This window comes from Rhinolophus ferrumequinum, chromosome 2 (assembly GCF_004115265.2).
Source record: "Rhinolophus ferrumequinum isolate MPI-CBG mRhiFer1 chromosome 2, mRhiFer1_v1.p, whole genome shotgun sequence".
Classification (NCBI taxonomy): domain Eukaryota; kingdom Metazoa; phylum Chordata; class Mammalia; order Chiroptera; family Rhinolophidae; genus Rhinolophus; species Rhinolophus ferrumequinum.
In genome coordinates this window covers 60163780-60190862 of record NC_046285.1, presented here as the reverse complement: position 1 = coordinate 60190862, position 27083 = coordinate 60163780, and the positions used below count along the sequence as shown (strand labels likewise).

At 43.2% G+C, this 27083-nt stretch overlaps 2 protein-coding genes across 7 annotated transcripts in view; one reads left to right on the top strand and one right to left on the bottom strand.

The window, feature by feature from the left end:
- The window catches only part of VPS8 (VPS8 subunit of CORVET complex), a 253883-nt gene extending 238085 nt beyond the window's left edge, over positions 1-15798 (top strand). For all 5 annotated transcript variants that reach the window (XM_033091442.1, XM_033091449.1, XM_033091415.1 and 2 more), the window contains 2 exons: positions 9970-10050; positions 15113-15798. In XM_033091442.1, coding sequence (XP_032947333.1) covers positions 9970-10050; positions 15113-15262 — 231 coding nt within the window. In that variant the 3' untranslated portion in view covers positions 15263-15798. The remainder of the gene's footprint in view (positions 1-9969; positions 10051-15112) is intronic.
- Positions 15799-20229: 4431 nt separating this feature from the next.
- Positions 20230-27083, bottom strand: part of C2H3orf70 (chromosome 2 C3orf70 homolog) — a 51568-nt gene continuing 44714 nt past the window's right edge. The window contains exons 2-3 of one of the 2 annotated variants that reach the window (XM_033091471.1): positions 26030-26198; positions 20230-25837 (exon numbers count right to left, since the gene is read on the bottom strand). In XM_033091471.1, coding sequence (XP_032947362.1) covers positions 25642-25837; positions 26030-26198 — 365 coding nt within the window. In that variant the 3' untranslated portion in view covers positions 20230-25641. Of the gene's footprint in view, positions 26199-27083 lie in introns of both variants that reach the window. The other variant, XM_033091462.1, reaches the window with a different exon arrangement.

The window sequence follows — 27083 nt, the reverse complement described above, 5'->3', positions numbered from 1 at the left end:
AGCCACGTTGGGACTAGGTACCCATGACCGGGGCCCCACATGGACTGGCTCTGCAGGCAGTGCCTGCGAGGCCCTCCCCTGCCCTCCAGTAATAACACGTAATGAGAACTTACAGCGTCCTGGGCTTTACCACCTGCTCTACACACATTCCCTCCTTAATCTCCTCAGCTACTTCATGTGGTGCGGCTGTTAGCATCATCCCCATATCATACACACACACACACACACACACACACACACACACCCCACAAGCCTAGCTCAGAGAAAATAGGGGTGCCTCGCCTAGGAGTGTGGTGCTGATGACTGGGGACCCCGGTGTTGGGCTTACGCACACAGCCTGGAGGGTAGGCTCTCACCCGCAGCATGGCAGTGTCACCGCACTTGAGGGCCCCTCCAGCAGCCTCGGTCACACTGAGGGACGAGGGATGGCTCTGCACGAGGGAGTGCTGGGGCCACGACAGCAGGAGGCATTTCACCACAAGTCCCACTCTCTGGGTAAAATTTCCTACCTTCTTAAAAGGGTTAGTACTCCTGTTTTCTGACATTTTAAAACTGATCCTTCCCCCAACAGTGAATTATAAAATAGATATTTTCACTGAGATACAGGACAAACATGCCAGAAATCACAAAGAATCTTTACAGAGTCCAAGTTCATGAAAATAGGAACATAAACGCCAAGGATTTCACACTGGGCGGGGAGGGCAAGCTGCTGCCTGCTCTGACACCTAAAATGGACAGTTCAGAGTAAACCAGGATGTGGGCCTATTCAGCAAATGTTTGTTGGAGGTGGAGTGCGGTTTGTTGGAGGTAGAGTGCTGGTAATAAAAAGATGAATAAAGCACAGTTCTGACACTCAAGGAGCTCACAGTGTAACGGGGGAGACGTCAAACAGATCATTACACAACAGTGAGGACAGCGTACGGTTGTGCACAGGTCGTGTAGACGCCGATCCCACAGGACGGGGCCACTCAGAAAAGGCATTCTGGAGAGGGGGCCATGTGTCATTATGTGTAAGAGTACAACCTGGACCCCACAAGGTTGTGATTTCAGGGGCATTCGATGGTTTATGTAGATAATGTGACAGCGTGTTTCAAACAAAGCCTGCCCTGGCAAATATGCAACATACAGTTTTATATGTAACCTCAGTAACCTCTCAAGCTTTGCTTATCAACACTGAAGAAGTTGGAACCTTTTTGTGGGGTTTTCATATCCCAGAATCTGAGACATTAACCTGCTCTTGACTCACTCATGTTCGTAGCACAGGTCTGATATAGTAGGGGCTCCGGAAATACTTGTGAACCACAGAACTAGATGCCAGCTCATGAGGCCGGAAGGTGACTGGACAGGAGCCTGAATAGGCAGGGCACAAACCAGCTCAGTGGGCCTTCTGTGGACAGGCTGCCTTCCCAGGGGCCCTGGCCCTCCCCTCACCCTCACCCACCCCACTTTTCAAGCCCGTAGAACCATGGAAAACAGTATAAAAATCCTCACCTTAGTGATTTATTAATCATTGTCCTGTATGCTTCCTTTAAAAAAAAAACAAAACTTGGGGTGGCCAGTTAGCTCACTTGGTTAGAGCGTGGTGCTCTTAACAACAAAGTTGCCGGTTCGATCCCCTCATGGGCCACTGTGGGCTGCACCCTCCACTTGGAGCTAAGGGGTCCTGGAAAAACACATTTAAAATAAATTAAAGTTAAAAAAGAAAAAGAGAGAGAGAGAGCATTTTGTGTCAAACTAAATTAAAAAAACAAAGAACTTTTTCTAGGAAGGATTTTAAGACAGCTGAGCATTTACTAAGTCCTAGGCATGTCTACAAATAGCACTCATGTTTTACCTCAAATGATTTGTCTTCAGGCACATGTTTGAAATTGAGTGTGTGTGTGCGTGTATGCATGTACTTACAGTTTGTTACTCCAGGTTTTCTCCCAAGAGTAGGGTTTATAAGGTAGAGGGCCTGGTTATGATGCTTAATTGGTTGCAAATTTTTTATTCATATTCGGCATGTCTCTTAGTCTTCTCTTCCTCAATTTATACAATCCTGTTTACTTATTTACTAAAGTAGGTGTAGGGCTTGCAGTTCAGTAAGATTCCAAATAAACCATGTGGCAGGAACATTCCTATTAAATTTTTTTATTATACCCAAGGGCTGCTAAGATTCATGTGAATTCAATGAGTTTTGAAAACAGCATACGTAATCGGGGTCCTTTAGAAAAAAAATGCTAATTGGTTGGTTGATTTGGTACAGGTAATTAGGAGCAGGCAGGATACCCACAACCTGACAGCGTCCTGTTACCGTAGGTGCTCAGTGAGGACCGGAAGTCTCCAGCCACCCCTGGCTGCTCTAGCAGAGTACATTAGCACCTTGTTGCTTGAAATGCAGGACCAGCCTTCTCAGCATCGCCCGGGAGCGTGTTAGAAACACAGAATCTCAGACCCCACCCCAGACCTACTAACCAGAATCTGCACTTTAACAAGATTTCTTCTCAGTGATTCTTCTGCATGTGAAAGTTGGAGAAGCGCTGGGTCAGAAAACATGGCTTAGACCATCATTTGAGATTTCTGTACTTTCTGCCTCAGTGAGCAGTCTCCCAGGGGCTAGAGCCTTTCACCCTGTGCCAAGAATAGTCTGCCAGGAGTTTGCTGGGGGCGGGGGGGGCGGTTGTGGAGGGGAGGGCGCATGATTCCATTTTTAATAGTAGTGTTTTCTACTAACAAACTGACATGACCTTCACTTTCCCAAAATGATTTGAATTGGCTTCCAAAATACATCCAACAGATGAAATAAATAAATGAGGAAAACTAGATTTTAAAAAACTGTATGTCTTTGGAAAATAATATAAAACCGGGTTATATAGTAGCACTCATAAATGTTTGCCAGTGGGTCCTGAGCAGTTGGTAGTTCCGCGTAGCCAACCATTTGGCCCCAAGTTCCCTAGTGATAAAAGCGAAAAAGAAAACACAATTATCGTGTTTCCCTGAAAATAAGACCTGGTCTTATATTAATTTTTGCTCCAAAAGACACATTAGGGCTTCTGTTCAGGGGATGTCATCGTGAAAAATCGTGCTCGGGCCTATTTTCTGGCTTAGGTCTTATTTTCGGGGAAACACGGTAGTAACAAGTCTACAGTGTCAAACAGAGCTTCTCTCAGTGCAGGATCTGATGGGAGTGTCTTCGTGGATCGTCCTAGGTGGTGTGCACCATCGACATCTCCCAAGAAGTGCAGTAGTTCGTGTCGTAGGGTTTTCTCTTACAGTACCCTTCAAGGCAAAGGGCTGCTTACGAAAGTGCCTCCATAGAGACGTTTTCTTGCTCTTGCTGCTTTGTCCTTTGCTAACTCAGCCTTACAACCTCTTTTTAATTAACCTGCCTTGTCCACCCCACCTTCCCAGCGCCGGACCCAGTGCATTCCCGAATTGTTCCCTCCTCGGTAAACCTTATCATGGTAACCAGGGAGTAAGCAAAGGTGAGACCCAAATAAGTAAGATTCCTTGTCCTATGACTGTTGTGAGGTTTTGAATGGCCAGTGAAAGGCATGCATCTGTCGTCCTTCTCCTTAATCCACTCCACTCCCCAGTTTAGGCCATTAGTACTGAAGGAATTAGGGAAATCAGGAGGCAAGACCATGTTTTCCATTGTTAAGTCTCTTGAAGGTAATTATATTTTTTCTTTTTTTTGCTTTGTTTGAGCTAGGTTTATAGTATTTCTCGAACCTTCATATCATCTTTACCTTGGATCCCTCCTGTGTGTTTTGCTAAGTATATATCGCAAGCATGATACTCCACACCCCTTCTCTCCAGGAATTAGTTCTCTATGAGTCTGTTGCTGTTTTGTTCATTTATTTTGTTTTTTAGATTCTACGTATAATTAAAATCATATAATATTTGCCTTTCTCTGTCTTATTTCACTTAGCATAATACCCTCTAAGTCCATCCATGTTGTTACAAATGGTAAGATTTGATTCTTTTTATGGCTGAGTAATATTCCATTGTATATATGTGGTCTGACAATTAAGTTCACAAACTTGTTGCAACTATGTTGCTAACCTTTTTTGATATCAGAGGGATGATTCATTATTAATTTGTACCAACTGGACAAAGTTAACCAAGTTTACCATTTGGAAGTACTGAAAAGGCTCCGTGAAATCGTTAGACGACCTGAAATTTTCACCAACAATTCATGGCTTTGGCATCACAATAATGCACCAGCTCACACGGCACTGTCTGTGAGGGAGTTTTTAGCCAGTAAACAAATAACTGTATTGGAACACCCTCCCTACTCACCTGATCTGGCCCCCAATGACTTCTTTCTTTACCCGAAGATAAAGGAAATATTGAAGACATTTTATTGACATTCAGGACATCAAGGGTAATACAACAGCTCTGATGGCCATTCCAGAAAAGGAGTTCCAAAATTGCTTTGAAGGGTGGACTAGGCCCTGGTGTCGGTGCATAGCTTCCCAAGGGGAGCACTTTGAAGGTGACCGTAGTGATATTCAGCAATGAGGTATGTAGCGCTTTTTCTAGGATGAGTTTGCTAACTGAATTGTCTGACCTCATATCTATCCATCTTTATCCATTTGTCTATTAATGGGCACTTAGGTTGCTTTTCCATATTTTGGCTATTGTAAATAATGCTACAGTGAACACAGGGGTGCATATATCTTTGTGAATTAGTGTTTTTTGATTTCTTCGGATAAATACTCAGAAGTGGAATTGCTGGCTCATATGATAGTTCTATTTTTAATTTTTTGAGGAACTTCCATACCATTTCATAGTGGCTGCACCAATTTGTAATCCCACCAACAGTGCACAAGGCTTCTCTTTTCTCCACATCCTTGCCAACACTTGTTTGTTGATTATTGATGAAGGCTATCCTGACAGGTGTGAGGTGATATCTCATTATGGTTTTAATTTGCATTTCCCTAATGGTTTGTGACATTGTGCATCTTTTCGTATGTCTAGTAGCCATTTGTATGTCCTCTTTGGAGTAATGTCTGTTCAGGTTCTCTGCCCATTTTTTTAAGTAGATCGTTTGGTGTTTTTGGTGTTAAGTTGTATGAGTTCCTTATGTGTTTTGGACATTAACCCTTATCTGATTTATCATTGGTGAATATCTTCTATTCAATAGGTTATCGTTTCATTTTGTAGGTTTCTTTCACTGTGCCAAAACTTTTTAGTTTGATGAAGTCCCATTTGTTTATTTTTTTTTCTTTTGTTTTCCTTACCTGGGGAGACATACCCAAATACCTATTGCAATGTCAAAGAATTAACTGCCTATGTTTTCTTTTAGGAGTTCTGTGGTTTCAGGTCTTACATTTAAGTCTTTAATCCATATTGAGTTTATTTTTGTATATGGTGGAAGAAAGTGGTCTAGTCTTATTTTTTTGCATGTATCTGTCCAGTTTGCCCAACACTACTTATTGAAGAAATTATCTTTACCCCATTGCATATTTTTTCCTCCTTTGTCATAGTAGTTGACCATATCGGCATGGGTTTATTTCTGGGCTCTCTATTCTATTCCATTGACCTATGTGTCTGTTTTTATGCCAATGCCATGCTGTTTTAATCACTATAGCATTGTAGTATAATTTGATATCAGGTAGCATGATACCTCCATCTTTGTTCTTCTCTCTTAAGATTGCTTTGGCTATTCAGGGTCTTTTGTGGTTCCACATGAATCTTAGGATTATTTGTTGTACTTCTGTGAAAAATGCCATTGGTATTTTGATAGAGATTGCACTAAATCAGTAGATTACTTTGGGTCGTATGGACATTTTAAGATGTTAATTTTTCCTATCCATGAGCACAATATACCCTTCTATTTATCTTCTTCAGTTTCTTTAATGTCTTATAGTTTTCTGAGCACAGGTCTTTTAGCTCCTTGGTTAAATTTATTCCTAGGTATTTTATGTTTTCTGATGCAGTTTTAAATGGGATTCTTTTCTTAATTTCTCTTTCTGACAGTAAGTTATCAGTATATAAAAATGGAACCAATTCCTGAATATTAATTTTGTATCCTGCTACTTTACTGAATTTATTTATCAGTTTTAATAGTTTTTTTGTGTGTGGAATCCTTAGGATTTTCTATGTGTTGTATCATGTCATCTGCAAATAATGACAGTTTTACTTCTTCCTTTCCAATTTGGATGCCTTTTTTTGTCTGATTGCTGTCGCTAGGGCTTTTAATACTATGTTGAATGAAACTGGTGAAGGTGGGCATCCTTGTCTTGTTGCTGATCTTAAGGAGAACGCTTTTAGCTATTCTATTATGTTGAGTATAAAAGATTAGTCGTGGCTTTGTCATATATGGTCTTTATTAAGTTGAGATATATTCCCTCTATTTCCACCTTGCTGAGAGTTTTTATCATAAATGGATGCTGGATTTTGTCAAATACTTTTGCTGCATCTATTAATATGATCATATGTTTTTTATCCTTTATTTTGTTTATATGGTGTATCCTGTTACTTGATTTGCAGTTATTGAACCAACTTTGCATCCCAGGAATAAATCCCACTTGATCATGGTGTATGATCTTTTTAATGTATTGCTGAATTCAGTTTGCTAGTATTTTGTTGAGGATATTTGCCTCTGTGTTCATCAGGGATATCAGCCTATAATTTTGTTTTCTGGTATGTATTTGGTTCTGGAGTCAGGATAATGCTGGACTCGTAAAATGAGATTGGGAGCCTTCCCTCTTCTTCAATTTTTTGCAATAGTTTAAGAAGGATAGGTGTTAATTCTTCTTTGAATATTTGATAAAATTCACCTGTGAAGTCATCCAGTCCAGAACTTTTGTTTGTTGGGAGTGTTTTGATTACTGATTTGATTTTGTTAGTAATTTGATTTTTGTTAGTAATCGGTCTGTTCAGATTTTGTTTCTTCTTGATTCATTCTTGGAAGATTGTATGTTTCTAGGAATTTATCCATTTCTTCCAAATTGTCCAGTCTGTTGGCATATAATTGTTCATAGTATTTTCTTATAATCCTTTATATTTCTGTGGTGTCAGTTTCACTTCTCTTAAATTTCTGGTTTTATTTATTTGGGTCATCTATTTTTTCTTGATGAGTTTGGCTAAACATTTATCAGTCGTGTTTAATTTTTCAAAGAATCAGCTCTTTGATCTTGTTATTGTTTCATTGATCTTGTCTCTTGTTTTTTTAGACTCTATTTCACTTATTTGCACTATGGTGTTTATTATTTCCTTCTACTCACTTTGGGCTTCGATTGTTTCTCTTTTTCTAGTTCCTTTAGGTGTAAGATTAGATTATTACTTTGAGGTTTTTCTTGTTTCTTTTTGAGGTAGACCTGTATTGCTATGAACTTCCTTCTTTGGACTCTGTTTGCTGTGTCCCATACATTTTTGGGTCATTGTATTTTCATTTCCATTTGTTTCAAGGTATCTTTTGATTTCTTCCCTGATTTCATTGTTGACCCATTCATTGTTTAGTTGCATGTTATTTAGCCTCCATGTGTTTGCGTGTTTTTCCGTTTTCTTCTTGTAATTATTTCTAGTTTCGTACCATTGTGTTCAGAGAAGTTGCTTGATATGATTTCAGTCTTCATAAATTTATTGAGACTTGTTTTGTGGTCTAACATTGGTCTGTCTTGGAAAATGTTCTGTGTGTACTTCAAAAGAATGTATATTCTGCTGCTCGTTCGGGATGAAATGTCCCAAAAATATCAATTAAGTCTGTCTGGTATAGTGTGTCATTTAAGGACACTGTTTTCTTGTTGATCTTCTGTCTGGATTATTTATCCATTGTGTCAGTGGGGTGTTAAAGTCCCCTACTATTATTGTCGATCTCTCTCTTTATATCTTCCAATATTTGCTGTATATATTTAGGTGCTCCGACGTTGGGCATGTAGATGTTTACAAGGTTCATATCCTCTTGTTGGATTGATCCCTTTATCATTATGAAATGCCCCTGTTTGTCTGTTCTTTCTACCTTTGTATTAAAGTCTATTTTTTCTGACATAAGTATTGCTATCCCAACTTTTTGTTTGTTTCCATTTGCATGAAATATCTTTCTCCATCCCTTTACTTTCAGTGTGTCTTTTGATCTGAAGTGGGTCTCTTGTAGGCAGCATATTTACAGGTCTTTTGGGTTTTATTTTTATTCCATTCATCCACTCTATGTCTTTTGATTGGACCATTTTGTCCATTTACATTTAAAGTAATGATTGATAGGTATAGAGTTATTGCCATTTTATTGTTTTCTGATTTTATTGTTCTTCTCTGTTCCTTATTCTTTTGCTCTCTTGTATGTTGTCATTCTGTAGTGTCGTGTTTGGATTCCTTTCTCTTTATTTCTTGTATATCTCTTGTAGATTTTTGGTTTGCGGTTACCATGTGCTTCATATATGTCAAACTATGTTTATAGTAGTATATTTTAAGTTGATGGTCACTTAAGTTTAAACACATTCTGAAATCACTACAATTTTTACGTACCCTCTCCCTGTTTATGTTTCTGTCGTCCTCTTTTCACTTCTTATGTGTGTGTGTGTGTATGTGGGTATCCCTTAATTTATTGCTGGAAATACACATGATCTTCCTCCTTTTGTCTTTTAACTTTCACTCTAGCTTTATAGTTGGTTAATCCACTGCTTTTACTAAGTATTTGCCTTTGTCAGTGAGAATTTTTTTCTCTCGTATTTTTTTTTTATTGATATTTTTTATCTTCTTAAAGAAGTCCCTTTAACATTTCTTGTAAATTACTGCATATGGAAATGCAGTAATTGGTGAACTCCTTTAGCTTTTTCTTGTCTGGGATATCTCCTCTTATAAAATGCTTTTTTTTTTTTTTTTTTTTTTTTTAAAGTTCAAATCCTCGTTGGCGGAGAAAATAAGGACATGACAGTACCTTTTCCATAAAGTGGTGCCTGTGTCAACACCCAGATCCTTCCTCATTGCAATCCTTCTCAGATAGGTTGGGAGTGTATTTAGTAATCTGTTATTCATGCCAAATGGGTTCATAACAAATACAGAGCAATGAAAGACATTGTTTTACTAGTCTCTTACATACAACACTTCTGAAATCAACATTTAACTAGTAACATTAAATGTAGTAATAAAAGCTAGTATATACTGAGCCCTTGCAGGGTGCCAGGCAAGTTAAAGACACTTGAAATATATATCTCATCTAATTTACTTTTCAGCAACCTCATAAGGGAAGCATCATCCTCTCTCATGTACAGGCGAGGCAGTTGAGGCTCAGAGAAGTGACTTGCCTCATAAGGGAAGCATCATCCTCTCTCATGTACAGGCGAGGCAGTTGAGGCTCAGAGAAGTGACTTGCCTAACGTCATCCAGCAGGTTGCAGAACTTGTATTGCAATTTACCTCTGACTCCAGTGCTCATGGCTGCCCCCCACAGAACCCCATTTCTTCTCTCTAGGTATGAGTTGGACCAGATCCCCTGAGAGTAGAACCACAGTATTGGCATGTCCTACCACTATAACAGGTGGAACAGAACGAGACTGCTATAGAAATAAGTCACCTCTTCCAAAAAAAGCAGTAGACCAACTTTGCAACATCATAGGTGGCTACCAGCCTTTTAATGAGACAGGGAAATGACATGATTTTTCCTGTGTAATGCATCCCCCACTACCACCACAGAGAAAGGCCACCTTTGCTGGCCATACTGAGTGATGGATATGGGAAGGCAAGGCTGGATGGAGACAAATTGCTCTGCATAGTAAAGGCAAAGAGGGATGAAGAAGTCCGAAAGGAAGCTCATAATTAGGGAAAATCAGAGACCACACTGGGGAAAGGGTACATAGAGGTCAGCCTGGGGGCTGACACCAAGGGATTTTTTATTTCTAATTAATGTTCAGTAAAATCTCTCTCACTAATTGCTGGCAGCATAGCTTTTCTTCAGAGGAATGGAAAAAGCGTTGTATTTCACCATTGGCCAACTATAGAGGCCGCCCGTGGGTGTTACTAACCTTATTGGTTTTCTATTTCTCAGGCAACCTCAGAACCTGTTCTGGATCCACAGCAAATCCAAGCCTTTGATCAGCTTTGCCGTCTCTACCGAGGAAGTTCCAGGGTAATGTTTGCATGGTTAAGCTTTCCTTTCCTTATTTATAATTACTGTCTTGGAAATGCAGTGTCAGCCCTCATTGATTTCCAGATCAGTAAGTTAAAGAGGTAGAACACAAACATAGCTCTTTCCTGGGAAACAGAAAATATTTTTTGTGGTTGATCTTTCTACCTCACAGTGTCTAAATGTGAAAGAACTTGACGTTTATGTAGCATTTGTTGCCTGTTCTGTTCATAGCATTGTATGTACTGTTTGTTGAGGAGAACTTCACAGGCTAATGGGCAGCTGAGAGGGTTACAGAAGTCAGGAAGTGGCATGAGGCGGAGCTTGAGCAGAGCAAGGGCCGTCTCTCTGTAACCTCTCCGGAGGGTGGTAGTGAAGTTCCTGGCAGGACTGCTTGAGCAAGCGTACCTCCTGTCTGTCCTTGGCCAGATAAGTAACTTGCAGTCAGAGCTTCTGAGCCAGTTAGGAACTGGCTGTAAATGGGAGACAGACACATACATCTCAGATCCAGGAGCTGGGCTGGATTATTTTAGATAAATTGGCACTTTGAACTTAGGGGCCTTCGGATGTCTCCCCAGTTACCACAGCCATTGGTAGTGAGTTATCACCAGAAGTGACAAATGGACACATGTGAGCCTTGTGCCACTATTGCCTGAGTGAAGAGAGATCCCCTTGCCAAACAGCTAGAAGACAGAGTTCCTGGCAGGGTAGGTGAGTACGTAACAGACGAGTTATCTCAGACGAGGGAAGAGAGAACTGTGGGAAGCTCAGCTGAGCAAAAATGACCACAGGGACCTGCATTTGAATCCCACACTACCACTCCCTACTGGGTGACTTAGGGCAAGTTACTTAATTCTTGGGGTTCCAGGTTTTTCACCCAGAGGATTGTTGGAGAGGATTAGAAATGATACACATGTGAAGCGGGTCCAAGATGGCAGCGTAGGCGGACACTGAGCTCACCACTCCCAAGAACACATCGAATGTACATCTATATTTAGAGCAATTCCTCCTGAGACACAACTGTGAGCCAATTGAACAGAGTCTGCACAACAAGCAAGAGAGAGGGACCACATAGAGAAGGTTGGGGAACCACAAGAGCTCTCCAGGAGGTGAGAGAACAATCCAGGTCCTGAGGAAGTGGTGAGCTCCACTATTTACATTTCCCCTGAATGTAGAGAACCAGTGGGAGCTCTGTCTAGGTTCCCTAACTGACCTGCAGGGCACTGGTATGTGTCCTCAGCCACCTCTCTTGGAACTAGATCCAGCAGGATCAGGAGGGTGCCATAGCGTGCATACAATGGCCCCTCCACCCAGTGATTGATCCAGTGGGTAGATAAGGGTGCGCTTTGCATGCCCATTGGTCTCTGCACACAAGAGGCTCCCTCACCTGAAGAGAGTAGAGAGTATAGAGCTAACAAAACACTGCGGTACCCACATGCAGGGATGCCCCTGGCAGAGTAAGTGGGGTGCTGCTGTGCAGACCTGCTCCACCTGGAGAAAGGACATTGAAATGCACACAGAGCGGCCCAGACCCTGCTCTGACTGCGGATGAGTAAAGCAACAGGGCATGAACACAGGGCTGCCCCTGTGGAGTGAGAGGGGCACAACTGAGCATGTGAGGAGCTACACTGTCTGGAAAGGGAGCAGAACTAGTAAAGTGCAACTGCAAGCTCGCAAAGCAGCCTCACCCAGATCCTGCTCTGATCACCGCCAGTTAAAGCGACAGGGCACACGCTAAGAGCACACCGAGCAGGCCCATCTGCATCAAGCAGCGCCACCGAATTAGAAGGGCCTGGACGCAAGCACATACCAGGCTGCCCCACCTGGAACCCTCTCCTCTAGGCCAGGCAACACTTCAGGCACCAAGCGCCGACTGCAACCAGCCTGCCAAAAGTATTCACTACACAGTCTACACAGAGACCACTCTTCCAAGACTGGGAGGGATAGCTATCCTATCCAACTTATAGGAGCCACAGAAAGTCAAACAAAATAGGGAGACAGAAGAATATGCCCCAAATGAAGGAACAAGAAAAGACTCCAGAGAAAAGCCCCAAGGCTATGGAGATAAGTAATTTGCCTGATGAGGAAGTCAAAGAAATGGTCATAAGGATGCTCAACAAACTTAAGAGTACATAGAGGACCTCAGAAAGCACTTCAAAAAAGAGCTAGAAAATGTAATAAAGAACCAATCAGAGATGATCATACAATAACTGAAATGAAGAATACCTTAGAAGGAATCAACAGCAGATTATTTAATACAGAAGAACGGATTAGCGACCTGGGAGACTAAATAGTGTAAAGCACCCAATCAGAACAGCAAAATGAAAAAAGAATTTTTAAAAATGAGGACAGTATGAGAGCTCTCTGGGATAACATCCAGTGCCCTAACATTCACATTATAGGAATTCCAGGAGAAGAGACAGGGGCAAAAAGAGTATTTGAAGAAATAATGTCTGCAAACTATCCTAATCTGGGGAAGGAAGCAGACATCCAGGAAGCACAGAGCGTTCTAAACAAGATGAACTCAAAGAGACTCACACACCAAGACATACTGTAATTAAAATGGCAAAAGTTAAGGATAAGGAGACAATTTTAAAGGCAGCAAGAATGAAACATCAAGTCACATACAAAGGAAACCCCATAAGGCTATCAGCTGATTTCTCAGCTGAAGCAACTTTACAGGCCTGAAGGGAGCAGCAGAAAATATTTAAAGTGCTGAAAGAAAGGAATCTGTGACCTAGAATACTCGTACTATATCCAGCAAGGTTACCATTCAGAACTGGAGGAGAGATAAAGAGTTTCCCAGACAGGCAAACACTAAAGGAGTTCACAACCACTAAACAGGCCTTACAAGAAATGTTAAAGTCTTTATGCAGAAAAGAAAAAGCTATAACCAGAAATAAGAAAATACTGGAAAGATAAAAAATCTCACTGGTAAAGGCAAATATACAATAATCCCAGTGAATCAACCACTTATAAAGCTAATATGAAGGTTAAAAAATTAACTATAACTACAAGAAATAATCAGGGGATACACAAAACAGAAATATAAAATATGGCATCAAAAACATGTCAGAAACAAAGAGTGAAGTGGGGAGAAAAAATGTAGTGCTTTTAGAATGCAATTGAACTTAAATGCCAGCCAGCTTAAAATAGGTTGTTATAATGTTCATTGCAGCTTTATTTACAGTGGCCAAGACATGGAAACAACCAAAGTGTCCTTTGATAGATGATTGGATAAAGAAGATGTGGTGTATTTACACATGGAATACTACTCTGCCATAAGAAAAGATGAAATAATGCCATTTGTGACAACATGGATGGATCTTGAGATTATAATGCTAAGCGAAATAAGTCAGACAGAAAAAGTCGAGAACCATATGATTTGACTGATGTGTGGTATATAAAGCTGAAAACAACAAAAGAATAAGACAAACAAGTGAAGAAACAAAGTCATTGTCACAGACAACAGTTTAGTGGTTACCAAAGGGCAAGGGGGCAGGGGGGTGGGAGATGAGGGTAAGGGGGATCAAATATATGGTGATGGAAGGAGAACTGACTCTGGGTGGTGAACACACAATGGGTTTTTTGGTGATGTAATACAGAATTGTACACCTGTTACAACAAAGTTACATAAATCTGTGTAACTTTACTAACAATTTTCACCCCAATAAACTTAAAATAGGCTGTTATAGATAGGTAGATATGAACCTCATGGCAACCATAAACCAAAAATATACAAAAAAATGAAGAGAAAGAAATCCAATAAAAACTCTAAAGAAAACCAACAAATCAAAAGGAAAGAGATCAAGAGAAGAAAAAAGGAAGAGTGAAGAACAACAAAAACAACAACCAAAAACAATTAACAAAATGATAATAAGCACATACTTATCAATAATTACTCTAATTGTAAATGGACTAAATGTGGTGAACTTATATGTGAAATTTTAAAAAATAATAACAAAGCAAAAACAGACTTATAGACACAGAGACGAAGGGGATGGGTGACAAGGGAAAGCGGAATATAGTCAGTAATATTGTGGTAAGTTTACATGGTGACAGATGATTCCTAGAATTAGTGGGGTGATCACACTGTAAGGTATAAAAATGCCAAATCACTACATTGTATGCCTAAGACTAACATAACTATTATAATACAGTTATGTACCAACTACACTTAAATTTTTTTTAAATTTTTAAATAGAAACAGTACACATGTAAAGGACCTGGCATAGTGCTGACACTTGAAAGGCATTCACCACAGTGACCTGGGCTGTTCGAAGTCCTCGTGGACTTCCGGCCTGGAGCCTAACACACAGGATCCCCTGGGTGTGGAATTCACCTCTTCTCTTACCAGCAGGGGCATCTCGAGGGCCGTCAGGCTCCCTCCTTTTGCAGAGGCTTCTTTGAGGTAAAAGGCTTGGCCCCTCGGAGTGGCAGCGCCTGGCTGGCATGGCCCTTTCCTCCTGCTATTCTCTATCCTTGGCAGGTCTTTCATAACTGAGCCCCTAATAGAGTGAGGGTTTCGTTGCTGTCATTGTTGGAAATAGGGAAGCTGGGATCAGGGAGGACTCTTAGAGGAGAAGGTAGTCTCTGAGTTTCCCCTGGAGCTCCTGAGTTTGGAGTAGCAGCTGAACATCCATGTGGAGCTACCCAGGTTACAAAAGAGCCAGTGGTCATAATGCAGGGTCACTCACCCTGAGGAGAACTCACCAAGACGGGGAGAATGGAGACCCTCAGCTCAGGGCGAGGCCACAGGGTCATGTAACAGGTGCGGAAGGAGCAGCCAGCATGGCCGGTTCAGAATCAGACAGTGTGATGTGCCTACAGGATTGACCTAGACCGGTTTTAACAGAGAAAATTTAGGCCCTGAAAGATGGAGTGAACTTGCCCAAGTCACATTACTTCTGTGTGAGATACAGACCTGGGGCCTGAACCCAGTTTTCACACTCTGCCCGCGGTGCAGCACTGCCCCTCGTGGACTTGAGGCAGGGGAGTCAAGGTACCCCAGCCCAGAATCTCTGCTCCCACAAGCCTTGGTTGATGTGTGTGCCTTCCTTTGCAGCTGGCTCTCCTTACAGAACTCTCCCAGAACCGCAGCAGTGAGAGCTACAGGCCATTCAGTGGCTCCCAGAGTGGCCCTGCTTTCCACAGCATCTTCCAGAATGAGAACTTCGAGCTACAGCTCAATCCCCCGCCTGTGACTGAGGACTGAAGCCTCTCTGGAGCCTGGCCCTGGAGACCAAGGACAATCGCAAGGTGTCTGGGGAGGGAACCTGTTGACTGGCCTGGCCCTCACTGCCTCCCACGTCTGAGCAGAGGGTCCGAGGTGGACTTCGTGCCCAGGGCTTTCTCACGCCCTCTATTCCCCAGGGAGAAGCCCTGTCTCTGCCATGACGTTGCCACAGCAGCAGTTTACCAGACTAATTGATTTTGTTTTGCTTCTTAAGCAAAGGAATGTCACATACCTCCATCCAGCTTGTTGAGAAAATGCGCTTTGCCTGTTGGAACTTTTTCCTGTTTCCCGTGAAGCCTAGAGAATAGGTGGAGGTCCCACTGATGGCATTGGACGTCAGCTTCTGCGGCTGTGGGGAACAGGGACCAGTGTTGGCTGGGCTGCCATGGAACTGAAACCTGCGCTGGGGGGCCACGGCCTGGGGGGCTGGGCACGTCCCTTTCCAGGTGTTTATGTTAAAACCCACTTGAGTGTAAGATTTTTCCCGTGCTAACAATAAATGCCTCTGTGTCTAAGTTCTGCTGGCTAGCTGTCTCGCTCTCGGTCAAGCCATAAAGGACATTTAGAACCTTTAGAATGTTTCTTGCTACATTTCAGTTTTATCAGCTCAAAGACCCTGGTTGTGACAACACCACCTTTATTCAAAGCGGCAGCTCCATCGTGACTGCGTTCAGTCAGCCCAACCACCCCAGTGCCCCTGTGATGGGACTAGACTGCCAAAGCAGGATTTTTACATTTCTTGGCCCTGGGACTTTGTACATTATTGAACCAACAACGTCAGGAGGTCACCACAAGCACAGACTAGCTTTCCACCTCACAGGCTCAGGGGCTGTGTTCTCACCAGTCCACTCAGGGATGGTCAGACTCGGACTGGCTTTCTTTCACCAACAAGCCCACAGGAAGTAGGTGCATAAACTAGATGCAGCATGCTGACCTTCAACAGACAATAGAGCCTGCTTCTGCCACACACTAGCTGCGATCCTGGGCAAGTCACTTGACTTCTCTAAGCTTCTATTTCTCATAAAATAAAGCTGCTGGGAAGACTAAAGGAAACAGTGCGTGTAAACATTCAGCATTGTGCAGGCACATGGCAAACGCCCCTAGATGTCAGCTTGGCTTCTATTATACAGGCACACTCATTGTATTGTGCTTCACTTAACTGCGCTTCACAGGGGTGGCACTTTTTACAAATTGAAGGCCAGACCCTCCACCAGCAGAAAGATGACGATACGCTTAAACGCTGTCCTCGACTGCAGGGCTCAGGAAGCAAACCCACAGGGCCTCCGAGGTGCACCTGTCACTCCTCCTGCGACCTGGCTGCACCTCCTGTGCCTCCTGGCGGAAGCCCGAGGAGGGCACATTGGAGGGAAGGGCTGGGCATTAAGTGAACACCAGATGCTGGTTGCAGCCGTATGAGATTGTCTCAACCCCATTTTATGGATGAGAAAGCTGAGGTTCAGACAGGATAAATAAATTAACCAAGGTGACATACTCAAGAAGCAGTAGAGCAGGGATCTTACCTCAGAACTGTGGTTCCAGAGCCAAGATGCTGCCTCCCCATGTTACAGATCAGAAGGTTTCTTGATGAGCCTAAAATGAAGGCCAAAGGAGTTTGATAGTCTCAAAACAAACTTGGTGATTGTCCTCCTTCATTCTGTAGCCTAACAATCCAAGGCAGTTACTGAGGCTCAAATCAGGGCCAGTGAATGCCACCAAATGACTCCTCTGTAGCCACTGTCCTATTAGATTAGTCCCCAAGAGTTCTTGAGCTTGTCATTCGAGTCACAGCACCACTGACTACATTACAGGAGCTTTACATGCAGGTCATGCCTTCCTAGGAAGAAACTGGACTGGATTTGAAATGCCCTCTTGCCTCCCCTAAGGGTAGAAGAGAAGCCACCGTCACTGTCCCTGTCCCCTCCTGTGGCACTCAGCACAGGTTCTAGTCTGCAGTGATGTCAGGTCCCACTTCAAAGCTGTTCCTTAGGGGCAGAAACTTATCTGGAAATATTTCTAGACTCAGTAACAGCAAGGGTTCTGCGGACCTCGCTATGGAGCTTACTGAGGAGAACGGGCAGCGCCCAGGACCCAGGAGCAGGGTAAGGGGCAGCCCTGAGTGCCCTGCTGCAGCCCCAGGGCTACGCTTCAGCTGTTTTTCTAAGTCACATGCTCAGCCCTGGGCTGTGACATGTGGTAAGAGGAAAGATCTGGGGGAGGGGAATGCCAGAGAGCCTTCAGCTTCCATTTGGAGAGGGCAGGTACCTGGTCTGAAGTTTCCTCCCATGCTGTGCCCGGATGGGGGGTGATCCTCTGAAAGGAAACTGGAGCCCTGACAGGAGAGTGGAGTGGATTCTGGGGGGCCAAACACGGCAGCTTCCATCACATCTTTCCTACTTGGTAAACAGTAATTATCTGAATGGACAACCTGAAAACATGGTTACGCTCAGCTCCGAGCTTCAGCTGAATCCCCCTCCCCTCATCCACAGTCTGTCACCGGGAGGATGGAGTCACCAGAGGCAGAATGGACTGTTGGAAAGAGCCCCGGGTTCTAGACACAGACCGCACTGGCCCTCGTAGGAGCTGAGGAAGGCTGTTTGCTCTTCTGGAAAAGATAAAAGCAATCTGCTCCATCTATAGCAAAGTTCAAGTGACATGTGGGAAGATGCTTTACAAAGTAGCATATTACCAACCAGAGCCTGCCCTGCTGAGGGGGAGGGAAGGTGTTTGTGGAAGAGGAAAGCCGACAGGGGCCTCATCAATGATGAATGCTTCAGCGAATAAATAATTCAGAGCTTTAGGGATCCTCTCAGAAGCTGTATGTTCCTACCGAGCTCTGCCTGCTGAAAATGTTTTTCCAAAGGCGCATCTCTAGAGTCGGATGCCTGTGATGTGCCCAGAGATGCCGGAAAGGCCTCCTGATGTGCTGTCCTCTGGGCGGCCCAGGGCAGACTGCAGGCTCCCAGGGAGCCTGAGCACTGCTGAGCTCCCAGAGGGCAGCCCCAGTCACCAGAGCTTCCTCCAGGCAGCCCCTCCTCTTGGGGTGTCCGTGGCCATGCTTCTGCCACCAGCGTCCTCCACACCCTGGTACTCGGTGAAACCTTCCCCAGCCCCCCGAGGAAAAAGCAGTTTGTCTCACCTTATTTCCACTCATGGGTGTTTCCTGCCTCCATTACTCCCGAGGTCAGGATTATGTTCTGTCCGCTCCATATCCTCCTTAGCGCAGTGCTTAAAACAGAACAGGTATTACCATCTTTTCTTTGAAGTCACTATTTTTTTTAGGTAAACTTTTTATGGGCAGAAATGTTCACAAACCCTATATGCACAGCTGGATTAATTCACAAAGTGAACACACCTGTATAACCAACACTCCAGAGGTCCCAGGTCCAGGTCAAGCCAGGCTGGGCACAAAGCCAGAGTGACTTGGCAACAATGGTTACACAGGTGATGGATGCCCAGAGGGCTGAGCTATGGCTCCTCGATGCCCCACCTAGAGCCGGGCTGCTCTCAGTCTGGGATGGGCCTGGGTGTGCAGGGGACAGCCCGGGGCCTCACTGTGGGTGGAGACAGGTGAGGGAGAGGAGAAGCCTGAGCAGGGGCAGGGCAGGGGGTGACTGCACAGGCTCAACGAGCTGAGTAACACCTGCTGGATTTAGAATCAGAGGAAGTTTGGAGCTCTGGCCCTGCTACTCACCTGCCACGTACAACTGACTCACCTGGCTGTATGGTTACCTTAGCTCTTGGTTGCTTCAGCCAAAAACTCAAAATTATCCTACCCCATCTACCACCCAGCGTCACTGGATATGGCAGGTTAGTTGACACCTGGGAAAATAATTGTAAGTCCCTATCCAGATGTGCGGTGCTTTGCTGATCCACGATGCTGCACTTTCTGTCATCATCTTGCAGTGACACTCTAGATCTGTTTCTTGGGATAAATCATCTGGGGTTTCACACTAGGTGACAGGTTAGGTGTCATGGAGGCTAAGATGTCTCACCAGAGCCCAAGCTTTCTGACCTCCCATCTCCAAATTCACATGCAGAGCTTCAGGCTGGGGACGAAGAAAGACAAGAAACAAATCCTCTCCTCTCTCTCCAACCCACTGGCCCAAGAACTTTCCTGCCATGGTTGGAAATCTGGAATGGGGTCACTCCTCAGCGGAGGCCAGTTAGTTCCAGGGCACACACTGCCCAGTCCAGCCTTTAGCCTCGTCCAGCAGGCTCATGCGCCCTCCACTTCCACCCCACGTGCCAGCAAAGTCAGGCTCCACCTGCACTCAATGTCCAGGACTCATTATCTTCAGCATAACTTACTGGGTTTCCTTCAGAATTTAAAAGTAATTATCAATTTATTTTAGAAAACTAGGAAAATTCAAAAAAGCAAACAGAAAATCACCATTAATGTCTACACATATTTCCTTTGCCTTGTTTTTCACTTGTATCTCCCTCAGATTCCCACGTCTGCCTGGCTCCTGAAGGATTCCATCTGTCCTCCAGTTGCCGCTCCTTGACCCAGACGTGGCAAACCTGAGTCCCGAGTTCCTGTCTTACCCACAGCTCTTGGCAGCACACAACTGGGCTGGCACTCCAAGGGTTAAAGGCATTACCAGCTCCCAGTGATTGCACTGTAATGAGGATGAGAGGCTAAATTAAGGTTTATTGCAGAAGTAAAGTGTGTGTAGTCAGCAATTGTAAGAGGCTACAATGAAATGCCTTCTAGAGCTTGGCAATACAATTATCTAGAGTTAAATTAGTAGAATGCACACAGAGTAGATGAGATTAGCTGTATGCAGAAGTCACTTTAAAATACAAGTTATCTTTTGTGAAGACAGAAAGAGCTAACCTTGAATGCTGGTCAAAATGTGATTAAACATGGAAGAAGCAATGGTCTAAGAAAAGCAGTGAGATATTTGTCAAAAGATAGATGGTGTGTGGGGGGCGGGGGGGAGCAGGTCTGTGTGAGGCAGACAAGGCGCAGAGACGAAGGAAGCCTGTGGGTGTTCATCCCACTGCCTGGAGAGCAGCCACCCGCCGGTGGGGAGGTTCGCTGGGTGAAAGACAGCAGTGGCACACCTGCTGCTGCCCTCCCAGGTGCACCAAGCAGCCTCCTGACTCAGCCTCCAAGTGCCTTGAGGGTGGGAAGGGCGCTACAAGGGTGGACAACACCAACAAAGGGCCGAGATCCCGGAGCTCTAGAACCAAAGTGACTGGGTTCAAATCCTGACTCCCACTGCTTACCAGCTGTGCCACTTAGGGCAAAAATGTTTACTTCCTGGGTTCTTTCCCTGGTTTGTGAAATGGGGATGCTGAAATCTCCCTCGGAGGGTGGCTGTGAAGATTACTCACAGAAACCAGTAAGGTAGCTATTGAACTAAAATTAGTAATACTAACTGATCTGATTACTATTATTAATAAAAGAATGTATTTAGCAGTCCCCATTGAGGTTACTCAATAAAAGCCAATCCCAGAAGTTATTCTTTTCTGGGTGTGCCGAATGTAAAAATTGAGCTCCTGGATTTACCAGACTGAGGTGTGGGCCCTGGACCTCAGTGACCGAGTGACTGCACCCCAAGGACCTGTGCTTAGCTCTTCCATGGCATGTCTGAACTGAATACAAAGCTTGTGGCTTTGTGTGAAATAAATACTGTTTGTGGGGGGATGTAAGTTTTATTTGTATAAATCTAATGTAGCCAACAAAAAAGTTCTTATTACAAAGGGCTCTGGGAGTTATCATGATGGGTTACCATGATCGTATATTATGGATAATAACATTTACCTGCACTTCATCAAGCTTTTGTAAAGTTTAAATGGGATAAGGATGTAAACTGCTCATTTCCTGGCACAAGGTGAGCACTCAGTGTAAGTGTTTCACATTTTACAAATGTGGGTTTTTGTTTTATCCAGTTCACATTGTGTTTTTTAAAATCAGACAGAACCTCTCTAAAGGAGGGATTGCAGGGACGAAATATTCCAAACTCCAAAATACCAAATTTGTGCTGGTACAAAAGGAAAAAATCACATTTATTTTACAAGGTAGTATTTTCCTAAAGTATGATACATAAAGGAAATTTTCTATAGGAAAACAGAATATCATTTTAGGAAATTACAGAATGGTCAACATTATGCTTAAAACTTTAAAATAGGTTTAAAAAATAGCACAGTAAGTGCACATTGAAAGGTATGAACAGCCTTAAAAAGTGTATGACACAGTGATATGGAAGCTCAATATTAAAACCTCTAGTGATGATTTGCTTTCAGACTTGTTCAAACAGGTCTATTAAGAGAGCACTGCTTCAATCTTAATAGAAAAAGAACTCAAAGCGCTAATAGAAACATGGCCCTTTCCTAATACAGTCAACTCTCAATTATCCGCAATAATGAAAGGGAGCAGAGACATAACATTTTTAAAAGGTAAATTATTCCAAAATTAATTTTGAGAAAAGTCATTGTACTTGTTTGGATGTGAGAAATACTGAATCCCTGGAATGACAGCACTGATAAAGAGAGAACTCCCACTTCTTTCCCCGCCCCTCCTCAGTGGGAAGAGACACAGTCACATCTACTTTCTAAAAAGCCTAAAATACAACTGGCCTCCTTAATTCTGACTCATACTTCCTCTGGAGAGAGGAATAAGAAAGAAAACTGTTAAAAATTTGTTTTCCTCATGTAAAACGCCAAAACGTTTCAATAAAATTTTGCAAACAAAATGGAAAAATTAAGAGCTGACTGTATAAATATTATTTTAACTTATGCTAGTTTTTTTTTTCTTGCCTAGTAGTATTGATACCGCCAAACATATCTTGATATTTTGACAGCTTTCTAAATTATCTGGTTGCATCCTACTACCCAAATAGAGACATGTGCATAACAAAAGGAGTTTGTTATGATCAGTTCCAAAAGAATTATGATGTTTCAAGCAGGCCAGGAAATGAAGGTTAAGCAATAAAACTACCATCCCCAAGACAGAATCAAACCCTAGATCAAATCCAAAACTTATGTCAGGACAACACCTTCACAGTTTGGTTCTTGTTTTGGTCGTTTTACTTTGTGTAGTACTATACCACCTTGAACTAAAAGGTTTTCCCTTTCCAGGGTTAGTCCTCAAATTCTCTTTTCAAATCTTGAAAATGACAAGGTACAAAAATAACCTAGATTTGATTATAAAGCCTTATTTGTTAATGTACCAATTAGGTATAGCCACAAGGGATTTTAATTGGCTTGTCATTTCTCAGAAAAGTTATGAGCACATTTGAAACCTGAAAATTCTAAAATAAATCTTAGATAAGAAAGCTAAATTCCATGCAGTACTTATTTTTTTATCTTCCACCTGATAACTTTTACACCAACTTTCAAAAAGTAGGAAAGGTGCCAGGTTTCTATCAAAGCCCAAGAGAGCAGAGTCTCCATCCACACAGCCCAACCCTGTCCTCCACGTGAGCATACCACAGGTCCAAATGATAAAGCTTTCATATCTCTCAGTGTACAAGTATCATCCAAAGGCTACGTAACATGACTGTGTCCAATATCTATAATACATGTTGCAGCTTACACATTTTCTAAAGTGCCTATAAATATGCTTATAGAAATGAGCGATATAATATCAGGATTACAGAGAAATTCTTGTATATAACATAGAACAGAACAGGCCTAGAATTTAAATTGAAACTACACATTTTTATATACTTATCTGTTGTTTTTGGAATGCAAGCATAAAGAAACGAATTCTGGTTCAATCATATATGATTTTCTAGAGAAGTATTAACAGTGCTAGGACAAAAGAAATTCTTGCTTGTGCTTATTTAGAAAAGGTTGTTTTGAGATCCAGGAGCATCTGATATTTAGAATCCAATGGAACATCTCCAATTGTATAAAATATATCACAGTAAGTGAAGCTTAGTGAGTTTTTAATTATAAAGAGATTGTGCAAATATTTAAAGTGATATCAACATTATTAAATCCAAAAATTCCATGAAAATCGTGGCTAACCTGAATGGCAGTTCAAGAGTTTAAAAAACAGGAACCTAGGCAAAGTCACAGGTCTTATTGACAAAGGGCCCAACCCTGACACAGCCAGCTTCAGAAACGTGGCCCTGTGACCACGTATTTGCATGGCTTTTGAGACCTGGTGGTTGACTCCCATTAGTTAAGGGGCAGGAATCTGGGCCCAGGTTAGAGAACTAACAGGAACGGCGTAGAGAAAGCGGACCCTCCGTATGCCCACCAGGGGATGCAGTAAGCCTCCCACGGGTGTAGGTGCAGACAGACCCGGCCCAGGTGGCGCTGTGAGCCCTGAGTGCCCAGCAGCTGACTGACGGCTTCTGAGCGCGCCTTCCGCTGGCCACTCAATGAGGGAGGCACTAAGAACCTGAGGCAGGGCTCATCAGGTGTCTGTCCCCAAGCCCCCCGGGTTAGGTGGGCCAGGCCGGTGGGGGAGGCCCTCTCTGCACCCCCGCCTCACCTGCCCTGCACTCTGCCCTGCTGCTCCTGGAGCTCCTCTCACCACCTTACTGGTTTCACTTGTTGAGTCCTTACATTTCAGTAAGTGGGAACTTGATGCTACATTTTCATCTAGTGTAGACAGTTTCAACTAATGTTGTTCTCAAAAGAATATACATACACTGCTTTCTAAACCCCATGGATGTTTTGGGCACCTAAACCCAACAAAGTGTTCTAGCCGCTTGAACTACACATACAACTAGGAAAGGAGATTCTGCCCAGAGAGATTTGTGAAAGAAGCCAAATGGAGGCCTCGGGGAAGAACACAACAGGCCTCTCTCTATTTCTTAAACCACAAACTAATGTGACACAGAAGAGATATGCCCTAATGCTGACAGAGCACAAGATAATGCCATGAGAGTGCTCTCTCGGATAGTCAGGATATAAGAAATAGTTCTCTGTCTCCAACTTTGATAGTTCTACTTGCATTAGGCCATATTTTAAATGTCCTGGATTCTTAATTATGCCTCACAGAGAGCAGATGTGGAGAAGTGGCAGATAACCAACTCACACAAGAACACACCTGGTATAAGCAGAGATTAGGAGGAGAATTCTGAAGAGATCTAAATAAGAAAGCATTATGCACTATTTTGCATGTGTGAAAAAAGAGAACATGTACAACAGATCGTGAATATTACTGTAGTCAAGTGAATATTACACAAAATATTTTCTTCTGACTTAGCAGGGAACTGTTTCAACTGCTTTTGCATTTGCATAAAAAAAACCCATGCATCATACTGAATTCTAATCCATTTTTCACCTAAACCATTCTAATGCTTCATACAACCAAATGAAGCAGAATTATTCAAACCTATTAGATTCATTCCTAATCCCTAAAGGACTGCTGTCTTTAGCATTTCCATGCTAACTAAAACTATTATTGTTTCTTTTCTTAAGACATCAGATGTGGCTGCCTCCTAAACATAATATCTATATAACTTCCTAAAAGTTTTCCCCAGATTTGAAGAACAATTAAGAAAAGCTGGAAAATGTTGGGGGAACTCCCTAAGAGACCAGCTCAAATACTGCAATGCGTTCCCCAGGTAAAAGCCAAGTACATCTCTCCTTCTGTGGGTTCCCAGAGCATGCTGGGTACTGTTACTTGCATGTGTTATCTCCCCTATTGGACTGTGGGTCCCTTCATGTGGGGAGTCAGGTCTTATTCATTCTATATCCCCAGAGCGCCCTGCAAAGTGTAGGCACTCAGCTAAAGCTGGATTGAGCATGAAATTGAAGATGTCATCTCCTGTTAAACGAAGGTCTAGCTCAGCCCCACCTCATGAGGGTTGTGCCGTAACTGGCCGTAACTAGAGGCCGAGCTGGCCTCTGGTACCTTCCTAGAAGTAAGCCAGGCAACACTGGCCCAGACCCATGCAGATGGTGGGGAGAAGGGCAAAGGGACACAGTGGCATCCACCAGTGCACGCTCCGTTCCCCTCACGTGAGCTGATGCCCATCCGGGACTAGCAGCCTGCCAAGAGGAACGCTAAGGAGTTTTCTGTGAAGAACCGGCTATTTAGGAAACACTGTCTCCTTCACTCTGGGTCGCTCCTCACCCTCACCCACGACACTCTGTGATCATCACCACATTACCGTTTGCAAAGTTCCCCGTGAAATTAAGGCTGCACCACAATGGATGACACCTGATGCTACACAGAAAGTGAGTCAAGATACAAAAGAAAACCATTTATAAGAAAAAGAATATCTTAGTTATAAGACAAATTTAAGAATGAAGCTCATCAGCAGACCATTGAACTGCTATTGTTAGAGACAGGTAGAAAATACCAACTGCACTGGGAAAAGGAGCCATCAGACAAAAGGAGGAAAGCTCGGTCGGTGTGGACCAGAAGGTGTGGCTTCCTGCCCGACTCACACGGTAGTTTCTATGGTTTCAATCACCTCCAGATCAGACTGCGATGGGGAGAGAAGGGTGCACTCGTCCGGTTCCCAGCTGCTCTCTGGACTGTAATCTTCCTCTGAGCTCAGTTCTGCGCCTTCTTCTGTGTCCTCATCACACGATTCCACATAGTGAGCCCCGATTGCATTGATTCCGGAGTCCTCAGAACTTGAGGGAGAAGAGCAGTGATCTATTTTTGGTGTATTGCTCTCTTTTGAAATTAAGGCATCGTGTGCAGAGACCTCCTCAGGACTCATTTTGTGGGAATGTGGTGCTGGCTGCTTCTGCACGTAACACATCTTCCCATTAATACATTTAACCTGATAGTTGTCAATAAAGAGGTCTGAGATCATACAGTACCTTGGTGAATCAGGCGGGAGGGGAGGCTGGAAGACAGATGCAAATTTCAAAAAGTGTTCAGTGAGGGAGACGGAGATCTGAATGGTGTTGGTGGGCTCCCGGGGCTTCGCGGGAATCTCAGTGCTTGGAAGCTGTTCCACAGGAGTCATGGGCTGATACACATATTTGCCTGTGGGGAGCACAACAAAGGCCGTCAAAATCTAAGAGTATGGCACCAGCTACAGTAACGCAGCCAGAATGGTTTCTTTCTGAGGACTCGGAATGTCCTTAACATTATTTCAATCACATCTCAAAAGAAACTAGTAATAGAATCATACCACAGAATCAATTAAAAACAGCATGCTACATAACATCGTGGTATTTTCATCTAAGAAACTCAACACGCTTGACAAACCTTCATTTGTATTTGAGTCTTTCTAATGCCTCTGAAGTAGGTGGGTGGAGACTATGATCCTTATTTTGGACACAACTTTAAATGATTACCCCTCATACTAGATAGAGTCAAGAATATCCATGATATAGTATAGTAAAAACACAAGTTGTAAAATAGTATACTATACAATAAAATTATAATTCCATTTTTATCTTTAATAATTATAGATTATTAATATATGCATTTACAAACTGGAGCAATACCTACCAATTTATTATCAGGATTACAGAACACTGACTTTTTAGGTTTCTATGTTTTAGTCAACACACACACACACACACACACACACACACACACACACACTTAGTAGGTGATGGCCTATTGGACTGAGCTGGCCAACCTCCATGGCCGGGGTAAGCAAGATAGAGGGTGTGAAATGATCTCTTTCAAGACCAAAGTTCGTGGGTGGCCTGAGTAGGGGCCGTTCTCCCGGACACCAGCTCCACTGGCATACGCAACATAAACCAAGCAGAAGCAAAGGCACAGACGAGTGCAGGGGGTGACCCACTGGATGTGCCTAAGAAACCAAGAAGCTTAGCTCCAAACCTTCCCCTCTGCTCTGAACCCTCAGTGTTTCTCACATAGTTTACATGGAAGTGAAACCTACATGGATCTGTTTCT